Source organism: Dendrobates tinctorius, unplaced genomic scaffold (genome assembly GCF_039654945.1).
Source record: "Dendrobates tinctorius isolate UK_male_01 unplaced genomic scaffold, ASM3965494v1 ptg000143l, whole genome shotgun sequence".
In the NCBI taxonomy this organism is placed as follows: Eukaryota; Metazoa; Chordata; class Amphibia; order Anura; family Dendrobatidae; genus Dendrobates; species Dendrobates tinctorius.
The window spans coordinates 5541827-5563031 of record NW_027361810.1 but is presented as its reverse complement, the minus strand read 5'-3'; the positions used below and the strand labels follow the sequence as shown (position 1 = coordinate 5563031).

The window sequence follows — 21205 nt, the reverse complement described above, 5'->3', positions numbered from 1 at the left end:
TTCCTGAAGAGCAGATTTTAGTAACTTAAAGGAAAACATCACATTTGTAAATCACTTTACGGTCGTTTCACTGGCTAAAAATGTATAGAGAAAAATATAAAGAGTATGAGTTCTGTGCTTGATTAGTAGTTATTTCGGTAATACAGCTCATGTCAGGAGAAATCAACAGAATGTTGAATGTAGCTCTGGGAGTGATTGCATCATAAGGAATAAAGGTCATTATTGCCTTTTATTTATCCAAAACGGCATAATTTTATCAGTCCGCACTGGCCCTTTAAATTCCATTTATGTCAGTGATACACTGTTATTATTCTGTAGGGTTCTGTGCTATCAGTTTTATTTTGCACATGTTAAAGATAAGCTTCCTCTTATGGTATTAATATTAACCACACAGCCTCCCTGTGAATGGAGCTGGTCCTTGGACTTTGTGTCCTGACTGCTCCATCAGGGAGTTCTCACTTCTTCTAGTTAAAGGAAAACCACAGCAGACCCCAAGGTGAAAGAGCAGAGTCCCAGCGATGATGGATGCGTCGTGCTCAGGACGTCACATTTTGAGTTGCCTTATCGTTTCTATTCTTTACTTTCACTTCACCGGAAAAATCTTTTATGCTTTTTGATCCCTGACTTCCAAGAAAGTTTTTTTTTGTTACGTTTCTGTTGATATGGTGGCATAAAGGCTTGTTTTTAACCAGACTCGTAGTTTTGTATGATTCCATTTAAATTTCCATACTGAGTGTGAACAAAAAAAATAAATATTTGAGTGTTACAATGGGAACAAACAAAACCAAAGAAAAGGCAATGTGTGCATATACCCTAATGAAAATACATAAGTAAAAGCAAGTGCAATAAATAATTAACATGGGATATTTAGTAAACACTGTTTTTGATCAAACAAACCATAAAGTTGTCCCACCGCCACAAGGTGTACCCCATTGGGACAGTAACTACACTCCCTAATGATAAAACCTACTTAGTGTGAATAGTGGCAGAGAGTCACCGGGTCCCGACCGGACGCCCAGCTTTGGCGGAACTATATATGAACTGCCCACTCAGTAAAAAGAGGGCCACACATTGTAACACATTGTCTTTTCTTTGGTTTTGTTTGTTTCCATGGCCAGTGTGAACATGCTTCTACATCATGCATGTTATTTAAGTTAAACTCCGGCTCAGTTTTCGTTTTTTTTTTTTTAGTGTTACAATGGGAAAAACATGGCTGCTTGGATTTCATTTTTATGGCGTTCACTGTGCAATAAAAATGGCCTGGTAATATTATCCTATGGGTCAATTTGGTTACGGCGCTACCAAAGTATCACAGACTTGTACTTTGTTGCCGAGCATTAGTTTAATAACTAAGTGTCATTTTGCAGATTACAATGAAGCAAATGTGCACCGTAGTACACCAACCCAACAAACAAGGCAGCACGGACAAGGGTTAACGGAAAACTCCAGGCAAACAAAATATTAACTCACATATAACAGAGGAATGCACCGGGGCGTGGAGGTAGGGGAGTAAACCAAAACAGAGAAGGATAAGGAATTACCACACATACAAACCAAGCAACAGTCACAGATAACTCCTCCAACTCTCCTTCTCATAGGAAATCCTCTCCCACCTTTCGCCATGCAGCAAATGCTAGCTCTGACAAGGATTAGTATCAGAGCCCAGAATGTAAAGGGGAAAGGAGTGGCTAACCGAGCTCAGCTGTGAGCACAGAGATTTCCAACATGGCCGATTAACCCCTGTTCTGACAGAAGGATTAAACACATTTAAAATGAAGGAGAAGTGTTTCTTCTCAGCACCGGAGAAGGAGCAATCAGACGCTGCGGTCTTCTGGCTCCACACTGTCACGTTAACCCCATGACACGCAGTACATGTATGGCACCTGTCGTGAAGGGGTTATTAAACAAGCCAGCCAAATTAATATTACATAGAAGCAAAGGCTCATTTGTGTAGTAGGGTCTGGATAATATTACATGGATAGTGACCTGAGAATCACTGTTACTGGTGAGCCTGAGCCAATCCAGTCCGTTCCTATGGACTGCGTGTAAAGTGCATGGATGTTTTGTGTCCTCCGGACACTTGTACTGTCCCCGAATAATAGATGAGGATACTAAATGGGGCCCTCCTCTCTATTAACCCATAATGGCTCAATAAAGTGCTTGAAAATACATCTTCCACACCTGTAATGACCAGACTCTTTTATACATCTTGTATCCTGGGCTGAATGATACGACATAATTTAACTGTTGCAGATTTCAGTTTTCAGCAGAATCATCTGCCCTCAGCCTTTATGGGAGAATTAGCAAAAGCAATCATGATCTTCATCACCAACCTTATCATCATCACCAACATGGAGGATTACAAGGAAGAACTAACACACAAAAACCAGAGAGGTCACACAATACAGAATAGAGAGGAACTACACACATATCAACCAACTGCTATCTGCTCAACATACTCCCATTGACACAAGCCTGCAGCTGTTGTAAACTCCAACACCCCTTCCAGTGGCGTAACTACAAAGGTATGGGCTTCGGTGAGAACTTTCAAATGGGCCCTCCCCATGCCAAAATACACACACATCTCCGTACACCTCACACACACGCGGCTCCGCTCCGTACACCTGCACACACGCGGCTCCGCTCCGTACACCTCGCACACACGCGGCTCCGCTCCGTACACCTCGCACACACGCGGCTCCGCTCCGTACACCTCGCACACACGCGGCTCCGCTCCGTACACCTCGCACACACGCGGCTCCGCTCCGTACACCTCGCACACACGCGGCTCCGCTCCGTACACCTCGCACACACGCGGCTCCGCTCCGTACACCTCGTACACACGCGGCTCCGCTCCGTACACCTCGTACACACGCGGCTCCACTCCGTACACCTCGTACACACGCGGCTCCGCTCCGTACACCTCGTACACACGCGGCTCCACTCCATGCACCTCGTACACACACAGCTCTGCTACATCCACCCTGTAAACTCCTCCTGACCCCACACATAAACTTACCCTCATCCAGCACCATGACAACCAGCACAGCAGAGTCCTGCATGCACGGAGGCCCCTGGTCATGTGACCCTGACTCCTCCCATCCTGTGATCTCATCACAGGTCCTGTGTGCACAGCCACAGAACAGCCTAGTGAAGTCATTGGGCTGTTGGGGGCTGCAGTGGGTCTCTGCGGGAGGGCGAGGATGGGGTGCATGGGGGGGCGTGGCGGCTCAGTGCAGTGCGGGGAAAAATAGACTCCCGGGGGGTCAAAAACGGGACTGTCCCGCGAGAATCGGTACGGTTGGGAGATATGGTCTGACTTGCCGGGCCCCCGACTCCCCCCCGGGACCAGTCGCAGTGGCGACTGCTGCAACCATGGTTGTTACACCCCTGACCCCTTTCCAACAGCTCATGTTTATTTCATTAGGCCTAGCCTTCATCACCCCAGATTCCAGAAGGTCTATCTCTGCAGTTTAAAAAATCCAGAGTCATGTCCTTAATTGGGCAGTATTGGAAATTCAGAAGTCCTTGTGCTTGGAGAACTCTCAGAATGGAAATTCACATCAATATACCTGGTTCTTGGGTTAAATCTTTCCATATATGCACGTGCCAGATATCCTTGGTTGTCATGCATGAAATTCACTCTTGCTCTGCAGCCTTTCCTTATTGACTTTCCCTTCTGGGAGTTGAGCTACGTCTTCCCAAGATGTCGTTTCATATACATTGCCTGGGCTTGCTTGGTATGAGAGACGCACAGTTGGTTTACCTTTGTTCCCTTGTTTGATGCCTTGGCTCACTTGTAACGTCTGGCTTACTCTGACTTTGTCAGTTATATCTTCTGTTCTTATTTCCAGTGTTGTCATCACATTATTTTTCAAATAACATTGTTGCAAATAGTAATTCCCTCTGTTTTCGGGTGTAGGATTCTGTCCTCTTTGCAATGGTCACTGAATCCAACAAATTCCTTCACTGCTCTGTTCACCTATCTATGCTGGGCCTGTTTTTTCTGTGTCTGTTTGGGCCCAAAACCTGTTGCAGATTTCAGCACAACCATCATCATTCGGAAGTTGTGGGACAATAAACCATTCTGCATGGGACATTCAGCAACAATTATCTTCAGCAACAACACAGAGGATAATGGAAACAACTGACACTAACCAATCTGAGAGGTCATACTGTATAGTGAAGAACATAAAAAGTTATGATAATTAACAAAGGGGCCAAATGCTGTCTTCTCAACACAGTCCCTCAGCATAAGCCTGCAGCTGCTGCTTAGTCCGTCAATTAAAAGCGAGGCGTGGCGCGAGTGGCGTACCTAGGACTGGAATTAGAGCCACAGAGGCACATTAGTTATTCTGTACCTGGATGGGAGACTCTGTTAATGCCATGTTTATAAGTCCTTGTTCATCTCTAGAAATATGAGAACCCAATGGAGTGGTTACCAGGAGCTTAAGATGTGACAGATATTTGGGAGTAGAGTCTGGGCTAGTACCGTTAGAGCCAGAGACTAAACTGATATCACACTGGATAGTGCCCTGCCCATTACATTCTGGTGATATCGCTCCCCTACATATGGCCTTTTGTCAAAGAAATATCTATGCATGATTGATAATACACACAGTGATGTCACAGTACAGAGATCATTATTATTTATTTCTATAGCGCCATTGGTTCCATGGTGCTGTACATGAGAAGGGGTTACATACAAATTACAGATATCATTAAAGGCCCCGTCTCACTAAGCGATCTCGGTAGCGAGATCGCTGCTGAGTCACAACTTTTGTGACGTAACAGCGATCTCACCAGCGAGATTAGTATGTGTGACAGCGATCAGAGAGCGGCCCCCCTGCCGGTATCACTGATCACTGGAAGAAACCTCTGGACATTTCTTTGGTCGCTGGTCTCCCGCTGGCCAGCACGCATCGCTGTGTGTGACAGCGGGAGACCAGCGATCAGCTGTAAAAAATAATTAAAAAAAATAAAAAATATAGTTATTCTCACCTTCCGACGTCCCGTTCATCCATCCCGCCTCTCTCCACGCTCCGGTCCCAGTGATCCTTTGCACGAATGACCGCGAGACTTTGTTATCCCTCGAGACCGTGACATCTCGCGGTCATTCGTGCAAAGGACCACTGGGACCGGAGCGTGGAGAGAGGCAGGATGGCTGAACGGGACGTCAGAAGGTGAGAATAACTATATTTTTAATTTTGATTCTATTTTTTACAGGGATGGCAAGCGATGCCGGGCGCTCGGCATCGCTGTGCTGATCGCTGGTGAAGCTGTCTGTGTGACAGCTCACCAGCGATCACATAGCGACTTATTAGCGATCCTGACACCTTGATATCGGTGTCGGGAACGCTGGTAAGTCGCTTAGTGAGACGGGGCCTTTACAGTAAACAAACTAACAATCACAGACTGATACAGAGGGGAGAGGACCCTGCCCTTGCGGGCAGTCTACAGTGGTAATATATACACTAATGTGACAGTACAGGGATAATGCACACAGTGATGTCACAGTATAGGGGTGCATTATACCCCTATAGTGGAGAAATATAATATGGGGGTGCATAGTACCCCAATTGGGGGTTCATTATACTATGGGGGAGCATTATACCCCTATGGGGGAGCTATAGATTATCGGGGCGCATTTTACTCCTATGGGAAAGCATTATATTATGGGGCTGCATTATACCCCTATGGCGGAGCATTACATCCCTATGGGGGTTCATTACTATGGGGGAGCAATATATCCCTATAGGGGTTCATTATACTATGGGGGAGAATTATACCCCTATGGGGGAGCAATGTGTTATGTGGGGGTGCATTTCACCCCTATGGGAGAGCATTATATTATGGGGTTGCATTATACCCCTATGGGGCTGCATTATACCCCTATGGAGGTTCATTACTATGGGGAGCATTTTACCCATATGGGGGAGCATTATACCCCAATGGGGGTTCATTATACTATGGGGGAGCATTATACCCCTATGGGGGAGCAGTATACCCCTATGGGGCTGCATTATACCCCTAGAGAGGAGCATTATATTATGGGGGTGCATTATACCCCCATGGGGCTGCATTATACCCCTATGGGGGTGCATTATTCCCCTATGGGGCTGAATTATACTCCCTATGGGGGAGCATTATATTATGGGAGTGCATTATTCCCCTATGGGGGAGCATTATATTATGGGGGTGCATTAAACCCCTATGGGGGTGCATTAAACCCCTATGGGGCTGCATTATATCCCTAAGGGGCTGCATTATACCCCTATGGGGCTGCATTATACCCCTATGGGGCTGCATTATATTGCTATATATGACTATGGGATGCATTATACTATTATGGATGACTATGGGAGCAATATGGAGAGACATGAGGCAGAATGGGAGGACACGTGGGGTCCAGAATGGGAGGACACGTGTGGTCCAGAATGGGAGGGCTCGTGGGGTCCAGAATGTGGGATATTATTACTGTATAGGCTAATTAAAGGATATTATTTTTGAGGATACTATTTCCAGTGTAGGGGAGGAGAGGTCCTGTTACTGTGCACGGCGACACGGTTGCTTTTTTTTCATCTGGCATAGTATAGAGGTTGGGGAATGTGCTCTAGATAACTGTGTTATTTTCTGCAGAGATGAGTCCTGGTGCGAAGGAGTGATGGCGGTCTGAACTGGATGAGGAAGAAAAGCGAAGATGAAGGACTTCAACTAGAGATGTCATCGGTGAGTCAGTGTATTATCTAGCAAAACCAAAGGAAAAACAATGTATGTATATACCCTAATGAAAATCAATAAGTAAAAAAGCAAGTGCATTAAATAACATAGGGTACTTGGTAAACACTATTTTGATCAAAAAAGTATAAAGCTGTCCCACCACGGCAAGGTGTACCCATTTGAGACAGTAACTACACTAACGGTTAAAACCTACCTAGTGTGAATAGTGGCAGAGTCTCTAGGTCCCAAACGGACACCCAGCTTCAGAGGGACTATAAGTGAACTACACAGCTCAGTAGAAAGGAGGCCACACCCTATTTGTACTGAATACAAAAATGCTGAAGAAAAAGCAAAAAAACTGAACTGGAGTAGACTTGAATGACATGCATGATGTAAAAGCATGTTCACACTGGCCATAAGAGCAAGCAAAACCAAAGGAAAAACAATGTATGTATATACCCTAATGAAAATCAATAAGTAAAAAAGCAAGTGCATTAAATAACATAGGGTACTTGGTAAACACTATTTTGATCAAAAAAGTATAAAGCTGTCCCACCACGGCAAGGTGTACCCATTTGAGACAGTAACTATACTAACGGTTAAAACCTACCTAGTGTGAATAGTGGCAGAGTCTCTGGGTCCCAAACGGACACCCAGCTTCAGAGGGACTATAAGTGAACTACACAGCTCAGTAGAAAGGAGGCCACACCCTATTTGTACTGAATACAAAAATGCTGAAGAAAAAGCAAAAAAACTGAACTGGAGTAGACTTGAATGACATGCATGATGTAAAAGCAGTGTATCATCTGTACACTTACACTATATACTGTATACTATAAACAGAGCTCCTGTGTATAATGTCACTATTGATCATGGTATTAACTGCACACTGACACTATATACAGAGCTCCTGTGTATATTGTCACTGGTGATCTCTGTATTACCTGTACACTATACACTATATACAGAGCTCCTGTGTATATTGTCACTGGTGATCACTGTATTACCTGTACACTGACACTATATACAGAGCTCCTGTGTATATTGTCACTGGTGATCACTGTATTACCTGTACACTGACACTATATACAGAGCTCCTGTGTATAATGTCACCGGTGATCACTGTATTACCTCTACACTGACACTATATACAGAGCTCCTGTGTATAATGTCACTAGTGATCATGGTATTAACTGTACACTGACACTATATAAAGAGCACCTGTGTATAATGTCACTGGCGATCACTATATTATCTGTGCACTGACACTATATACAGAGCTCCTGTGTATAATGTCACTGGTGATCACTATATTATCTGTACACTGACACTATATACAGAGGTCCTGTGTATAATGTCACTGGTGATCACTGTATTACCTGTACACTATACACTATATACAGAGTTCCTGTGTATAATGTCACTGGTGATCACTGTATTACCTGTACACTATATACAGAGCTCCTGTGTATAATGTCACCGGTGATCATTGTATTACCTGTACACTATACACTGTATACAGAGATCCTGTGTATAATGTCACTGGTGATCACTGTATTGTCTGTACACTATATACAGAGCTCCTGTGTATAATGTCATTGATGATCACTGTATTATCTGTACACTGACACTATATACGGAGCTCCTGTGTATAATGTCACTGGTGATCACTGTATTTCCTGTACAAAAAGAAAAAAGGTAACGTGTATAAGGAAGGTTCACCAAAATCAATATAGCAAAAAGGTATATATAAATTTATTGAGACATATCAACAAAATGCTAGCAATTAAAAACAAATAAAAAACCATGAGGTTAACAACCATAGGGGGCCTTGTAGGTGCCAGCCAAGGAAAGCACTTACCTCCACTAATGTACTGGAAGTATATTATAGTAAACCACACTGGAGAGCTGAAGTCATTAAATACTGGACAAGATGATCTTACATATAAATCTTAAAAAGACTCAACAGGATGAAATATGCCTGAATGGGCAAACACAATATTTGCACAAAATATATATCAGAGAACAAATAAAATTTAAACAGGATAAGAAACTGCAGGCTGACAAGTGACAAACAATGTGATAGTGCACAGATGTTTCCCCTGAGGAAGCCACGCTGTGTGGCGATGCGCGTGGGACGTCTCTCCCTCGTCCACTACCATGACCGGGTGACTCTCTTATTTCAGGATCTAACAGATTCTCGGCAGCCTCATTCCACCCCCCTCTCTATTTTGATTTTGGGCTAACTTGTCCTTCCTCATTGAATTATTTTTTGGGGAGAGTTCTGGGTTTTGTGCACTATCACATTCTTTGTAATTTGTCAGCCTGCAGTTTCTCCTGTGTATAATGTAGCCGGTGATCACTGTATTACCTGTACATGGACACTGTATACTAAGTACAGAGCTCCTGTGTATAATGGCATTAGTATTGTTTTTTTATTATTGATCAGTATTGTAGTATTTGGTCACTATGTGATGGTAATATGTGGTCCGATCATGGAGTGGTGGTATTTGTTCCTTGTATGTAGTATTATTCGGTCGCTATGTGGTGGTAATATGTGGCCCGGTCATGGTGTGGCAGTATTTGTTCCTTGAATGTGGTATTATTTGTCTCCTTGTGCTGGTAATATGTTGTCTGGTCATGGTTTGGCGGTATTTATTCCCTGTATGTGGTATTATTTGGTCACTGTGGTGGTAATATGTGATCTGGTCATGGTGTGGCGGTATTTGTTCCTTGTATGTGCTAGTATAGGTCACTATGTGGTGGTAATATGTGATGTGGTCATGGTGCGGTGGTATTTGTCTCTTGTATGTGGTATTATTGATAATTTTACAAATTGAAAAATAAATAAAAATATACCTAAAATTGTATTGGATATTTTAACAAATGTTTAATAAGTTACGGTAGAGTACAGCCCTGCCAAAAGAGTCTACCTTATCGTTGTGGCGGATTTAAAAATCTTTTGGTCAAAACCAAAGCTACTGGCTATATATGTGATTTGGTGATGGGAACTGTTAATGTGTGATTGGTGAGGACATGGTGCAGAATTGGAGTTTTTACAAGAGAGGGTGGTGGCACTTTGGGAGGTTTGAGAGATGGAGGCGAGGCTGGGGTGGAGCCTGGGTGAAGTTTCAAGGGGGGGCTTCAAACATTTTGCCAGTATGGGGCCCCGAAATTCCTAGTGGCAGCCCTGCACACAGTGATGTCACAGTACAGAGATAATACACACTGGGTTGTCATAGGATAAAATACAGCACAGATATATTAACTGGTGAATAGGTAAAATGTTACTGCCATGATCCTATGTAGGATCCTGTAAGTCACAAATGTCATAATCTATTGGGTTACAACTGAGAAACAAAACTGAAACTTCTCATATTCCCAGTGTTTGTAGAATTGCATGAAAACATAGTTCAGCAAAATTTATGTGGTTTACTGCAAAACTGTGAGTTCCCCATTTTTTATTTTGCTTGCTAAAATGTAAATATTATTATGTTAATTTCTAAATAAAACATAAACAGCACTTCCAGTAATACATAAAATTATCTTACCAAGTTACTATGTATAACAGTTATATACCTGCACATGTAGATAGGAGTCAGGAGCTCTGCCCCTACTCCTCCCTCCTCCTCGCCCTCCTATTTAAATAGAATCTTATCAGTAGCAGCCGCCATCTCCGATCGCAGTAACAGGAAAGTCTGTCTGCACTGAATACGGATTCTACCTCAGAATTGATGATCCTTTGCTAGGTGAAGAGAATCACCACGAAACGCGTAGAAATAAAGTCTATTTTCTATTACATCCACTGAGACTCCTCAGCTCCATCCCCCTGACAGAGGAGCAGCGGAGTCTGATGCCCCATTCTCTTCACCCAGCAAAGGATCATCACATCGGGGCTCGCCTCAGCCGCCATTGCTAAGCGCAGTGGTTGTGTCTCACACAACCATAATAGGTGAGAGAATCTGATTATCCCTCATGAATATTCCTTTTATCTCGGATAAGACCCTATGTGGGCTCTGTATTCCTTCTAGCTACATTGTACCTCACAATTGAGAAATTTGATAATGACTGATCAATTTTGGAAGAGAAAAAAGGACATTTTTCTGATACGATATACGGGTATGGTATTACAAAATTACTTGCTTTCATGTGTACTATTCATGAATCAAATAAAAATTAAAATGATAGTATCTTTTTAAGGCAATGACTAAAGAGTGTGTGAGAAATGCATCCACATTTCCTTTGGTGCTGGATGGCTTTTTTTCTACATGAATTTTAACATGTTCTAATAAAAATGAGTTTTTACAGATCCATTTGCTGGATTTTTGCTTCTTCTCAGTACATAGGAGCAGTATTATAGTAGTTATATTCTTATACATAGGGGCAGTATTATAGTAATTATATTCTTATACATAGGGGCAGTATTATAGTAGTTATATTCTTGTACATAGGGGGCAGTATTATAGTAATTATATTCTTGTACATAGGAGCAGTATTATAGTAGCTATATTTTTGTACATAGGGGCAGTATTATAGTAGTTATATTCTTGTATATAGGGGCAGTATTATAGTAGTTATATTCTTGTACATAGGGGGCAGTATTATAGTAATTATATTCTTGTACATAGGAGCAGTATTATAGTAGTTATATTCTTGTATATAGGGGCAGTATTATAGTAGTTATATTCTTGTATATAGGGGCAGTATTATAGTAGTTATATTCTTGTACATAGGGGCAGTATTATAGCAGTTATATTCTTGTATATAGGAGCAGTGTTATAATAGTTATATTCTTGTACATAGGGGCAGTATTATAGTAGTTATATTCTTGTACATAGGAGCAGTATTATAGTAGTTATATTTTTATACATAGGGGCAGTATTATAGTAGTTATATTCTTGTATATAGGGGCAGTATTATAGTAGTTATATTCTTGCATATAGGAGCAGTATTATAGTAGTTATATTCTTGTACATAGGGAGCAGTATTATAGTAGTTATATTCTTGTACATAGGAGCAGTATTATAGTAGTTATATTCTCGTACATAGGGGGCAGTATTATAGTAGTTATATTCTTGTACATAGGGGCAGTATTATAGTAGTTATATTCTCGTACATAGGGGGCAGTATTATAGTAGTTATATTCTTGCATATAGGAGCAGTATTATAGTAGTTATATTCTTGCATATAGGAGCAGTATTATAGTAGTTATATTCTTGTACATAGGGAGCAGTATTATAGTAGTTATATTCTTGTACATAGGAGCAGTATTATAGTAGTTATATTCTCGTACATAGGGGGCAGTATTATAGTAGTTATATTCTTGTACATAGGGGCAGTATTATAGTAGTTATATTCTCGTACATAGGGGGCAGTATTATAGTAGTTATATTCTTCTACATAGGAGCAGTATTATAGTAGTTATATTCTCATACATAGGGGGCAGTATTATAGTAGTTATATTCTTGTACATAGGGGCAGTATTATAGTAGTTATATTCTTGTACATGGGGGCAGTATTATAGTAGTTATATTCTTGTACATAGGGGCAGTATTATAGTAGTTATATTCTTGTAAATAGGGGCAGTATTATAGTAGTTATATTCTTGTACATAGGGGCAGTATTATAGTAGTTATATTCTTGTACATAGGAGCAGTATTATAGTAGTTATATTCTTGTACATAGGAGCAGTATTATAGTAGTTATATTCTCGTACATAGGGGGCAGTATTATAGTAGTTATATTCTTGTACATAGGGGCAGTATTATAGTAGTTATATTCTCGTACATAGGGGGCAGTATTATAGTAGTTATATTCTTGCATATAGGAGCAGTATTATAGTAGTTATATTCTTGCATATAGGAGCAGTATTATAGTAGTTATATTCTTGTACATAGGGAGCAGTATTATAGTAGTGATATTCTTGTACATAGGAGCAGTATTATAGTAGTTATATTCTCGTACATAGGGGGCAGTATTATAGTAGTTATATTCTTGTACATAGGGGCAGTATTATAGTAGTTATATTCTCGTACATAGGGGGCAGTATTATAGTAGTTATATTCTTCTACATAGGAGCAGTATTATAGTAGTTATATTCTCATACATAGGGGGCAGTCTTATAGTAGTTATATTCTTGTACATAGGGGCAGTATTATAGTAGTTATATTCTTGTTCATGGGGGCAGTATTATAGTAGTTATATTCTTGTACATAGGGGCAGTATTATAGTAGTTATATTCTTGTACATAGGGGCAGTATTATAGTAGTTATATTCTTGTACATAGGGGCAGTATTATAGTAGTTATATTCTTGTACATAGGAGCAGTATTATAGTAGTTATATTCTTGTACATAGGAGCAGTATTATAGTAGTTATATTCTTATACATAGGGGCAGTATTATAGTAGTTATATTCTTGTACATGGGGGCAGTATTATAGTAGTTATATTCTTGTACATGGGGGCAGTATTATAGTAGTTATATTCTTGTACATGGGGGGCAGTATTATAGTAGTTATATTCTTGTACATAGGGGCAGTATTATAGTAGTTATATTCTTGTACATAGGAGCAGTATTATAGTAGTTATATTCTTGTACATGGGGGCAGTATTATAGTAGTTATATTCTTGTACATGGGGGCAGTATTATAGTAGTTATATTCTTGTACATGGGGGGCAGTATTATAGTAGTTATATTCTTGTACATAGGGGCAGTATTATAGTAGTTATATTCTTGTACATAGGAGCAGTATTATAGTAGTTATATTCTTGTACATAGGAGCAGTATTATAGTAGTTATATTCTTATACATAGGGGCAGTATTATAGTAGTTATATTCTTATACATAGGGACAGTATTATAGTAGTTATATTCTTGTACATAGCAGCAGTATTATAGTAGTTATATTCTTGTACATAGGAGCAGTATTATAGTAGTTATATTCTTATACATAGGGGCAGTATTATAGTAGTTATATTCTTGTACATAGGGGCAGTATTATAGTAGTTATATTCTTGTATATAGGGGCAGTATTATAGTAGTTATATTCTTGTACTTAGGAGCAGTATTATAGTAGTTATATTCTCGTACATAGGGGGCAGTATTATAGTAGTTATATTCTTGTACATAGGGGCAGTATTATAGTAGTTATATTCTCGTACATAGGGGGCAGTATTATAGTAGTTATATTCTTGTACATAGGAGCAGTATTATAGTAGTTATATTCTCGTACATAGGGGGCAGTATTATAGTAGTTATATTCTTGTACATAGGGGCAGTATTATAGTAGTTATATTCTTGTACATGGGGGCAGTATTATAGTAGTTATATTCTTGTACATAGGGGCAGTATTATAGTAGTTATATTCTTGTACATAGGAGCAGTAGTATAGTAGTTATATTCTTGTACATAGGGGCAGTATTATAGTAGTTATATTCTTGCATATAGGAGCAGTATTATAGTAGTTATATTCTTGTACATAGGAGCAGTATTATAGTAGTTATATTCTCGTACATAGGGGGCAGTATTATAGTAGTTATATTCTTGTACATAGGGGCAGTATTATAGTAGTTATATTCTCGTACATAGGGGGCAGTATTATAGTAGTTATATTCTTGTACATAGGAGCAGTATTATAGTAGTTATATTCTCATACATAGGGGGCAGTATTATAGTAGTTATATTCTTGTACATAGGGGCAGTATTATAGTAGTTATATTCTCGTACATAGGGGGCAGTATTATAGTAGTTATATTCTCGTACATAGGGGGCAGTATTATAGTAGTTATATTCTTGCATATAGGAGCAGTATTATAGTAGTTATATTCTTGCATATAGGAGCAGTATTATAGTAGTTATATTCTTGTACATAGGGAGCAGTATTATAGTAGTGATATTCTTGTACATAGGAGCAGTATTATAGTAGTTATATTCTCGTACATAGGGGGCAGTATTATAGTAGTTATATTCTTGTACATAGGGGCAGTATTATAGTAGTTATATTCTCGTACATAGGGGGCAGTATTATAGTAGTTATATTCTTCTACATAGGAGCAGTATTATAGTAGTTATATTCTCATACATAGGGGGCAGTCTTATAGTAGTTATATTCTTGTACATAGGGGCAGTATTATAGTAGTTATATTCTTGTTCATGGGGGCAGTATTATAGTAGTTATATTCTTGTACATAGGGGCAGTATTATAGTAGTTATATTCTTGTACATAGGGGCAGTATTATAGTAGTTATATTCTTGTACATAGGGGCAGTATTATAGTAGTTATATTCTTGTACATAGGAGCAGTATTATACTAGTTATATTCTTGTACATAGGAGCAGTATTATAGTAGTTATATTCTTATACATAGGGGCAGTATTATAGTAGTTATATTCTTGTACATGGGGGCAGTATTATAGTAGTTATATTCTTGTACATGGGGGCAGTATTATAGTAGTTATATTCTTGTACATGGGGGGCAGTATTATAGTAGTTATATTCTTGTACATAGGGGCAGTATTATAGTAGTTATATTCTTGTACATAGGAGCAGTATTATAGTAGTTATATTCTTGTACATGGGGGCAGTATTATAGTAGTTATATTCTTGTACATGGGGGCAGTATTATAGTAGTTATATTCTTGTACATGGGGGGCAGTATTATAGTAGTTATATTCTTGTACATAGGGGCAGTATTATAGTAGTTATATTCTTGTACATAGGAGCAGTATTATAGTAGTTATATTCTTGTACATAGGAGCAGTATTATAGTAGTTATATTCTTATACATAGGGGCAGTATTATAGTAGTTATATTCTTATACATAGGGACAGTATTATAGTAGTTATATTCTTGTACATAGCAGCAGTATTATAGTAGTTATATTCTTGTACATAGGAGCAGTATTATAGTAGTTATATTCTTATACATAGGGGCAGTATTATAGTAGTTATATTCTTGTACATAGGGGCAGTATTATAGTAGTTATATTCTTGTATATAGGGGCAGTATTATAGTAGTTATATTCTTGTACTTAGGAGCAGTATTATAGTAGTTATATTCTCGTACATAGGGGGCAGTATTATAGTAGTTATATTCTTGTACATAGGGGCAGTATTATAGTAGTTATATTCTCGTACATAGGGGGCAGTATTATAGTAGTTATATTCTTGTACATAGGAGCAGTATTATAGTAGTTATATTCTCGTACATAGGGGGCAGTATTATAGTAGTTATATTCTTGTACATAGGGGCAGTATTATAGTAGTTATATTCTTGTACATGGGGGCAGTATTATAGTAGTTATATTCTTGTACATAGGGGCAGTATTATAGTAGTTATATTCTTGTACATAGGAGCAGTAGTATAGTAGTTATATTCTTGTACATAGGGGCAGTATTATAGTAGTTATATTCTTGCATATAGGAGCAGTATTATAGTAGTTATATTCTTGTACATAGGAGCAGTATTATAGTAGTTATATTCTCGTACATAGGGGGCAGTATTATAGTAGTTATATTCTTGTACATAGGGGCAGTATTATAGTAGTTATATTCTCGTACATAGGGGGCAGTATTATAGTAGTTATATTCTTGTACATAGGAGCAGTATTATAGTAGTTATATTCTCATACATAGGGGGCAGTATTATAGTAGTTATATTCTTGTACATAGGGGCAGTATTATAGTAGTTATATTCTTGTACATGGGGGCAGTATTATAGTAGTTATATTCTTGTACATAGGGGCAGTATTATAGTAGTTATATTCTTGTACATAGGAGCAGTATTATAGTAGTTATATTCTTGTACATAGGGGCAGTATTATAGTAGTTATATTCTTGTACATAGGGGCAGTATTATAGTAGTTATATTCTTGTACATGGGGGCAGTATTATAGTAGTTATATTCTTGTACATAGGGGCAGTATTATAGTAGTTATATTCTTGTACATAGGAGCAGTATTATAGTAGTTATATTCTTGTACATAGGAGCAGTATTATAGTAGTTATATTCTTATACATAGGGGCAGTATTATAGTAGTTATATTCTTATACATAGGGGCAGTATTATAGTAGTTATATTCTTGTACATAGGAGCAGTATTATAGTAGTTATATTCTTGTACATAGGAGCAGTATTATAGTAGTTATATTCTTATACATAGGGGCAGTATTATAGTAGTTATATTCTTGTACATAGGGGCAGTATTATAGTAGTTATATTCTTGTATATAGGGGCAGTATTATAGTAGTTATATTCTTGTACATAGGAGCAGTATTATAGTAGTTATATTCTCGTACATAGGGGGCAGTATTATAGTAGTTATATTCTTGTACATAGGGGCAGTATTATAGTAGTTATATTCTTGTACATAGGAGCAGTAGTATAGTAGTTATATTCTTGTACATAGGGGCAGTATTATAGTAGTTATATTCTTGTGCATAGGGGCAGTATTATAGTAGTTATATTCTTGTACATAGGGGCAGTATTATAGTAGTTATATTCTCGTACATAGGGGCAGTATTATAGTAGTTATATTCTTGTACATAGGAGCAGTATTATAGTAGTTATATTCTTGTACATAGGGGCAGTATTATAATAGTTATATTCTTGTGCATAGGGGCAGTATTATAGTAGTTATATTCTTGTACATAGGAGCAGTATTTATAATAGTTATATTCTTGTACATAGGAGCAGTATTATAGTAGTTATATTCTTGTACATAGGGGCAGTATTATAGTAGTTATATTCTCGTACATAGGGGGCAGTATTACAGTAGTTATATTCTTGTACATAGGGGCAGTATTATTGTAGTTATATTCTTGTACATAGGGGCAGTATTATAGTAGTTATATTCTTGTACATAGGAGCAGTAGTATAGTAGTTATATTCTTGTACATAGGGGCAGTAGTATAGTAGTTATATTCTTGTACATAGGGGGCAGTATTATAGTAGTTATATTCTTGTACATAGGGGGTAGTATTATAGTAGTTATATTCTTGTACATAGGGGGCAGTAATATACTATATTCTCATATATTGGGGGCAATATTAACACCTCTGTTTTCCCATATATTTTGTCCAAACTGATTTTTTTCTCTAATTGATATGAAGCATGGTGGCTCAGTGGTTAGCCACCACCAAGGACAACATCTGCAAGGAGTTTGTATGTTCTCCCTGTGTTTGTGTGGGTTTCCTCTGGGGTCTCTGGTTTTCTCCCACACTCCAAAGACATACTGATAGGGAATCTAGATTGTGAGCCCCAATGGGGACTGTGTCAATAATGTTTGTAAAGCGATGTGGAATTAATGGCGCTATATGAGTAAAATGAATAAATAAAATAAAGCCCTATAGAAATGCCAGGGATATATACCCTGAAGCTTGTCCTACATATGATTATTTATTTTTAGAAAACCATTGATTCCATGGTGCTGTGGGGCTTCTGCTCTGCACAGAGTGAATGGGATTTTTTCTTAAGCTAGTCATCTTCGGTAATCACATTTTTTTTATTTTTAACAGAAAATAATAAAAACAATTTAAAAAGGAGTTTTAAAAAATAGTTTTTATTATTTTCTGTTAAAAATCGGAGATTTTTGATTACTGCTCTGCCTTCATGGGAGTATTTTTCTGTAGGTGTTTTTCTGTATATTTACTCCCATATAATCGATTGACCTATATAGGTTCTCTATCTCTAGTCATCTTTGGTGTAAAGGCCGCAATAACTTTAGATAATATAGACTACCGTTATTTGTGTTTGTGGAATATGGGGTAAATTAAATATAATAATAATAATAATATTCATATAATGTAGAACTATGGTCATGACAAATTTACGGAGACTCAGGACATCGATTCTTTTTCCTTTCCTTTATTATTATTGGACATGATATTTCAGCACAATGTATTATGATGGATTCCTCATGGATCTCATGTTAGAAAGCTGTAGGGAGCTCCCTCTGTCTTTTAGGGACAGGTTTTAGCCTGTTGACATAGGCCCCTCCACCCTCCTGATCCCTGGCACAGCAGATGGCCTGGATGTGTCAGTGACACTGTAGAGCCTGCATACACCTCTGCCTTCCTCCTAGCACTGCCCCTTTAAGGAGTTGCTAGTTGCTGTGTGCACTGCCACTTTAAAAGGCTGTTCCAGCAGCCAGGAGGGGGGGTACAGCCATTGTTTCTGCCAAAGGTTTTTTTTTTTTTCCTCTCTCTCTGATCTGATTATTTTAACTCCAGTTAAAGGAAAGGCAAGATGGCTGAGATGGGGAAGGGAGTCACTGCAGGGAAATTAGCCAGCAATGTGCAGAAGAAGCTGACCAGGGCGCAGGAGAAGGTAAGGCTGCCATGGCTGGAGCTCCTCTGACAGCTCTGCTCTCATGCATCTGATGGATGGATCAGTAGGTATGTGGGTATTGCTCCTGCGGTGCCAGGGCAGGTTGGGGCATGCTGCTATGGGATGGAAATGCAGCCACTTTGAGTGTCAGCTCTGCAGCAATACAGAAGGCTAAATCCATCGAGCCTGCAGTATGGTTACTGGGAAGGACTGGGAGCTGCTGGGGCAGCATACTGGAGGCAGCTTCTCCAGCCTTTCATGCAGTGTCAGCTCTGCAATGCTGTATGGAGCAGCTCTGCCTAATGGTAATGCCAAATAATGTGCCATGATGATATGATATAAGGAGCAGCACATTGCACCCTGTGACCTGCAGGTATTAGCGGGGATAATCCGCCTTCTTTCTGGGAAGACAATTGCAGTGAGGGAAGGCTGTCTGTGTGACACTTTACTGTCATTGAATGGCTGGGAATGGATGTGACAGCAGAGGAGGTTTCCTGCAGAGGAGCAGCAGAGCTCACTGTGTCCTGGCTCCAGTGTAACAATGACGCTTCCTTGTTTTGTAAATAGAGATACAATAATATCTTTTCCTGCGCAGGGGGGAGAGAGGGGGGCTGAGGATGCAGGAGACTGTGCTGGGACCATTTATTATCAGTAATGATATGGTGGGATCTTGTGGGAATAACACGGTGCTCAGGGATAATCAGATCTGCGGATGATAAATGTATCACCTGATGTCAGAGCGGTCACATTATATGGTCATGATTAAAAACTGTAGCTACAATGCATCTGTCATGATAAGATTTTAAGATTTTTGGCACTAGGAAACTTTTTTTTTTCCTTGTAAAGGGGTGTAACCCTCCCCTCCTCCTCTTCCATCTCCCTTTCTTGTTATTATAGCTCCTCTTTCTGTATATTCAGAACATGTAGCATGTAAACTCAGGCCCCTGCCTGGTATATAGAAGCGTGAGCAATGTTTGCTGGGGGCAAAGGTCTTCCTTTAGCTTTGGAAAAGTTGACTATTCTGGATATTTTCCTGTTATTTATTCTATTGCATGTTGTGATGGAGATAAATCTGTATATATCTGTCAGGAGAAAAGCCTTGGCCGCAGGAAACCTGGACTTCCAGGCAGCACTGTGGCTCTTCTGTAGAGTGACACATGGAGTCCTTATGGTTTTGTATGATGGACGGGTTGGCACTTTGTGTGTGGCCCAGTTTTCTCCCCCAAGCGATGATACATTGTAACATTTTTGCCTTATTGCTTCTGTATGAATTCATGATTTAAAAACAATCTATATGATATCACAATATGGAGTCAGCAGTCTATTGGCTCTGTCATTTGAAGCTTTTATTTTGCTGTGTGCCCTTACTCTGTCACTTGCTCCGTATCTATGTAATATCATATAGCACCCCTTTATATTGTATGATTGCCTTTATACCAACCCCAGAATATGTTCATATATTACATATACAAGCTCTGTCTTTTCAATGGTGTGTGGAAATCCATGACATGTGCTAAAGGTCAGAGGTCACTGCTGGAATTTGGAGTAGTTGTCCATTCAGGTTATTATACTGTGACTAATTGTTATTTTATTATTAGTTATTATATTTTTCAGAAGGTCGACGTGACAGTATGAGGAGAGTGCAGGGGTTTCAATCGCACCCGGGCTCTGGAGAACTAGAGGGGCCCCATATGAAAAGACTATTACTATTAAAGACCAGTGTAGTTGAGGGCCCCAATGGAAATTTTGCATTGGGGCCCACAATCTTCAAGTTACGTCCCTGCGAGAGTGTCCTCCTCACTGCACTTTATCCCTTTAGTCATTACATAGGACCCCAACCTGTATACAGCCCCTACAGTATATACGCACAGGCCCCTGACTGATAGATGGCAGGGGAGACGTGCAACAAGTAGATCAGAGGTCACAGCTGGTGTAGGAGACATGGATCATTCTGGACACTTGATACATACAGGATCTATATTTAACCCTCGAGTTGCTATATTACATGGTTAGGGGCACAGGGGAAACCATGTCTGAAGGAGACAAATGCTTCCTGCGCAAATTAGCAGCTTCATGTAGGATTGCTACTTCCAACAGGTGGCGCTATAGAGTTCAAGTCCTCTTTCTCTCTGAAGAGGCAATTTGCAGCTTCCTGCAGATGT

At 39.4% G+C, this 21205-nt stretch overlaps 1 protein-coding gene across 3 annotated transcripts in view; it reads left to right on the top strand.

Moving 5' to 3' along the window:
• The first annotated feature begins 18867 nt into the window (after positions 1-18867).
• The window catches only part of BIN1 (bridging integrator 1), a 131001-nt gene continuing 128663 nt past the window's right edge, over positions 18868-21205 (top strand). For 2 of the 3 annotated variants that reach the window (XM_073545334.1, XM_073545335.1), the window contains exon 1: positions 18869-19043. In XM_073545334.1, coding sequence (XP_073401435.1) covers positions 18963-19043 — 81 coding nt within the window. In that variant the 5' untranslated portion in view covers positions 18869-18962. Of the gene's footprint in view, positions 19044-21205 lie in introns of all 3 variants that reach the window. The other variant, XM_073545333.1, reaches the window with a different exon arrangement.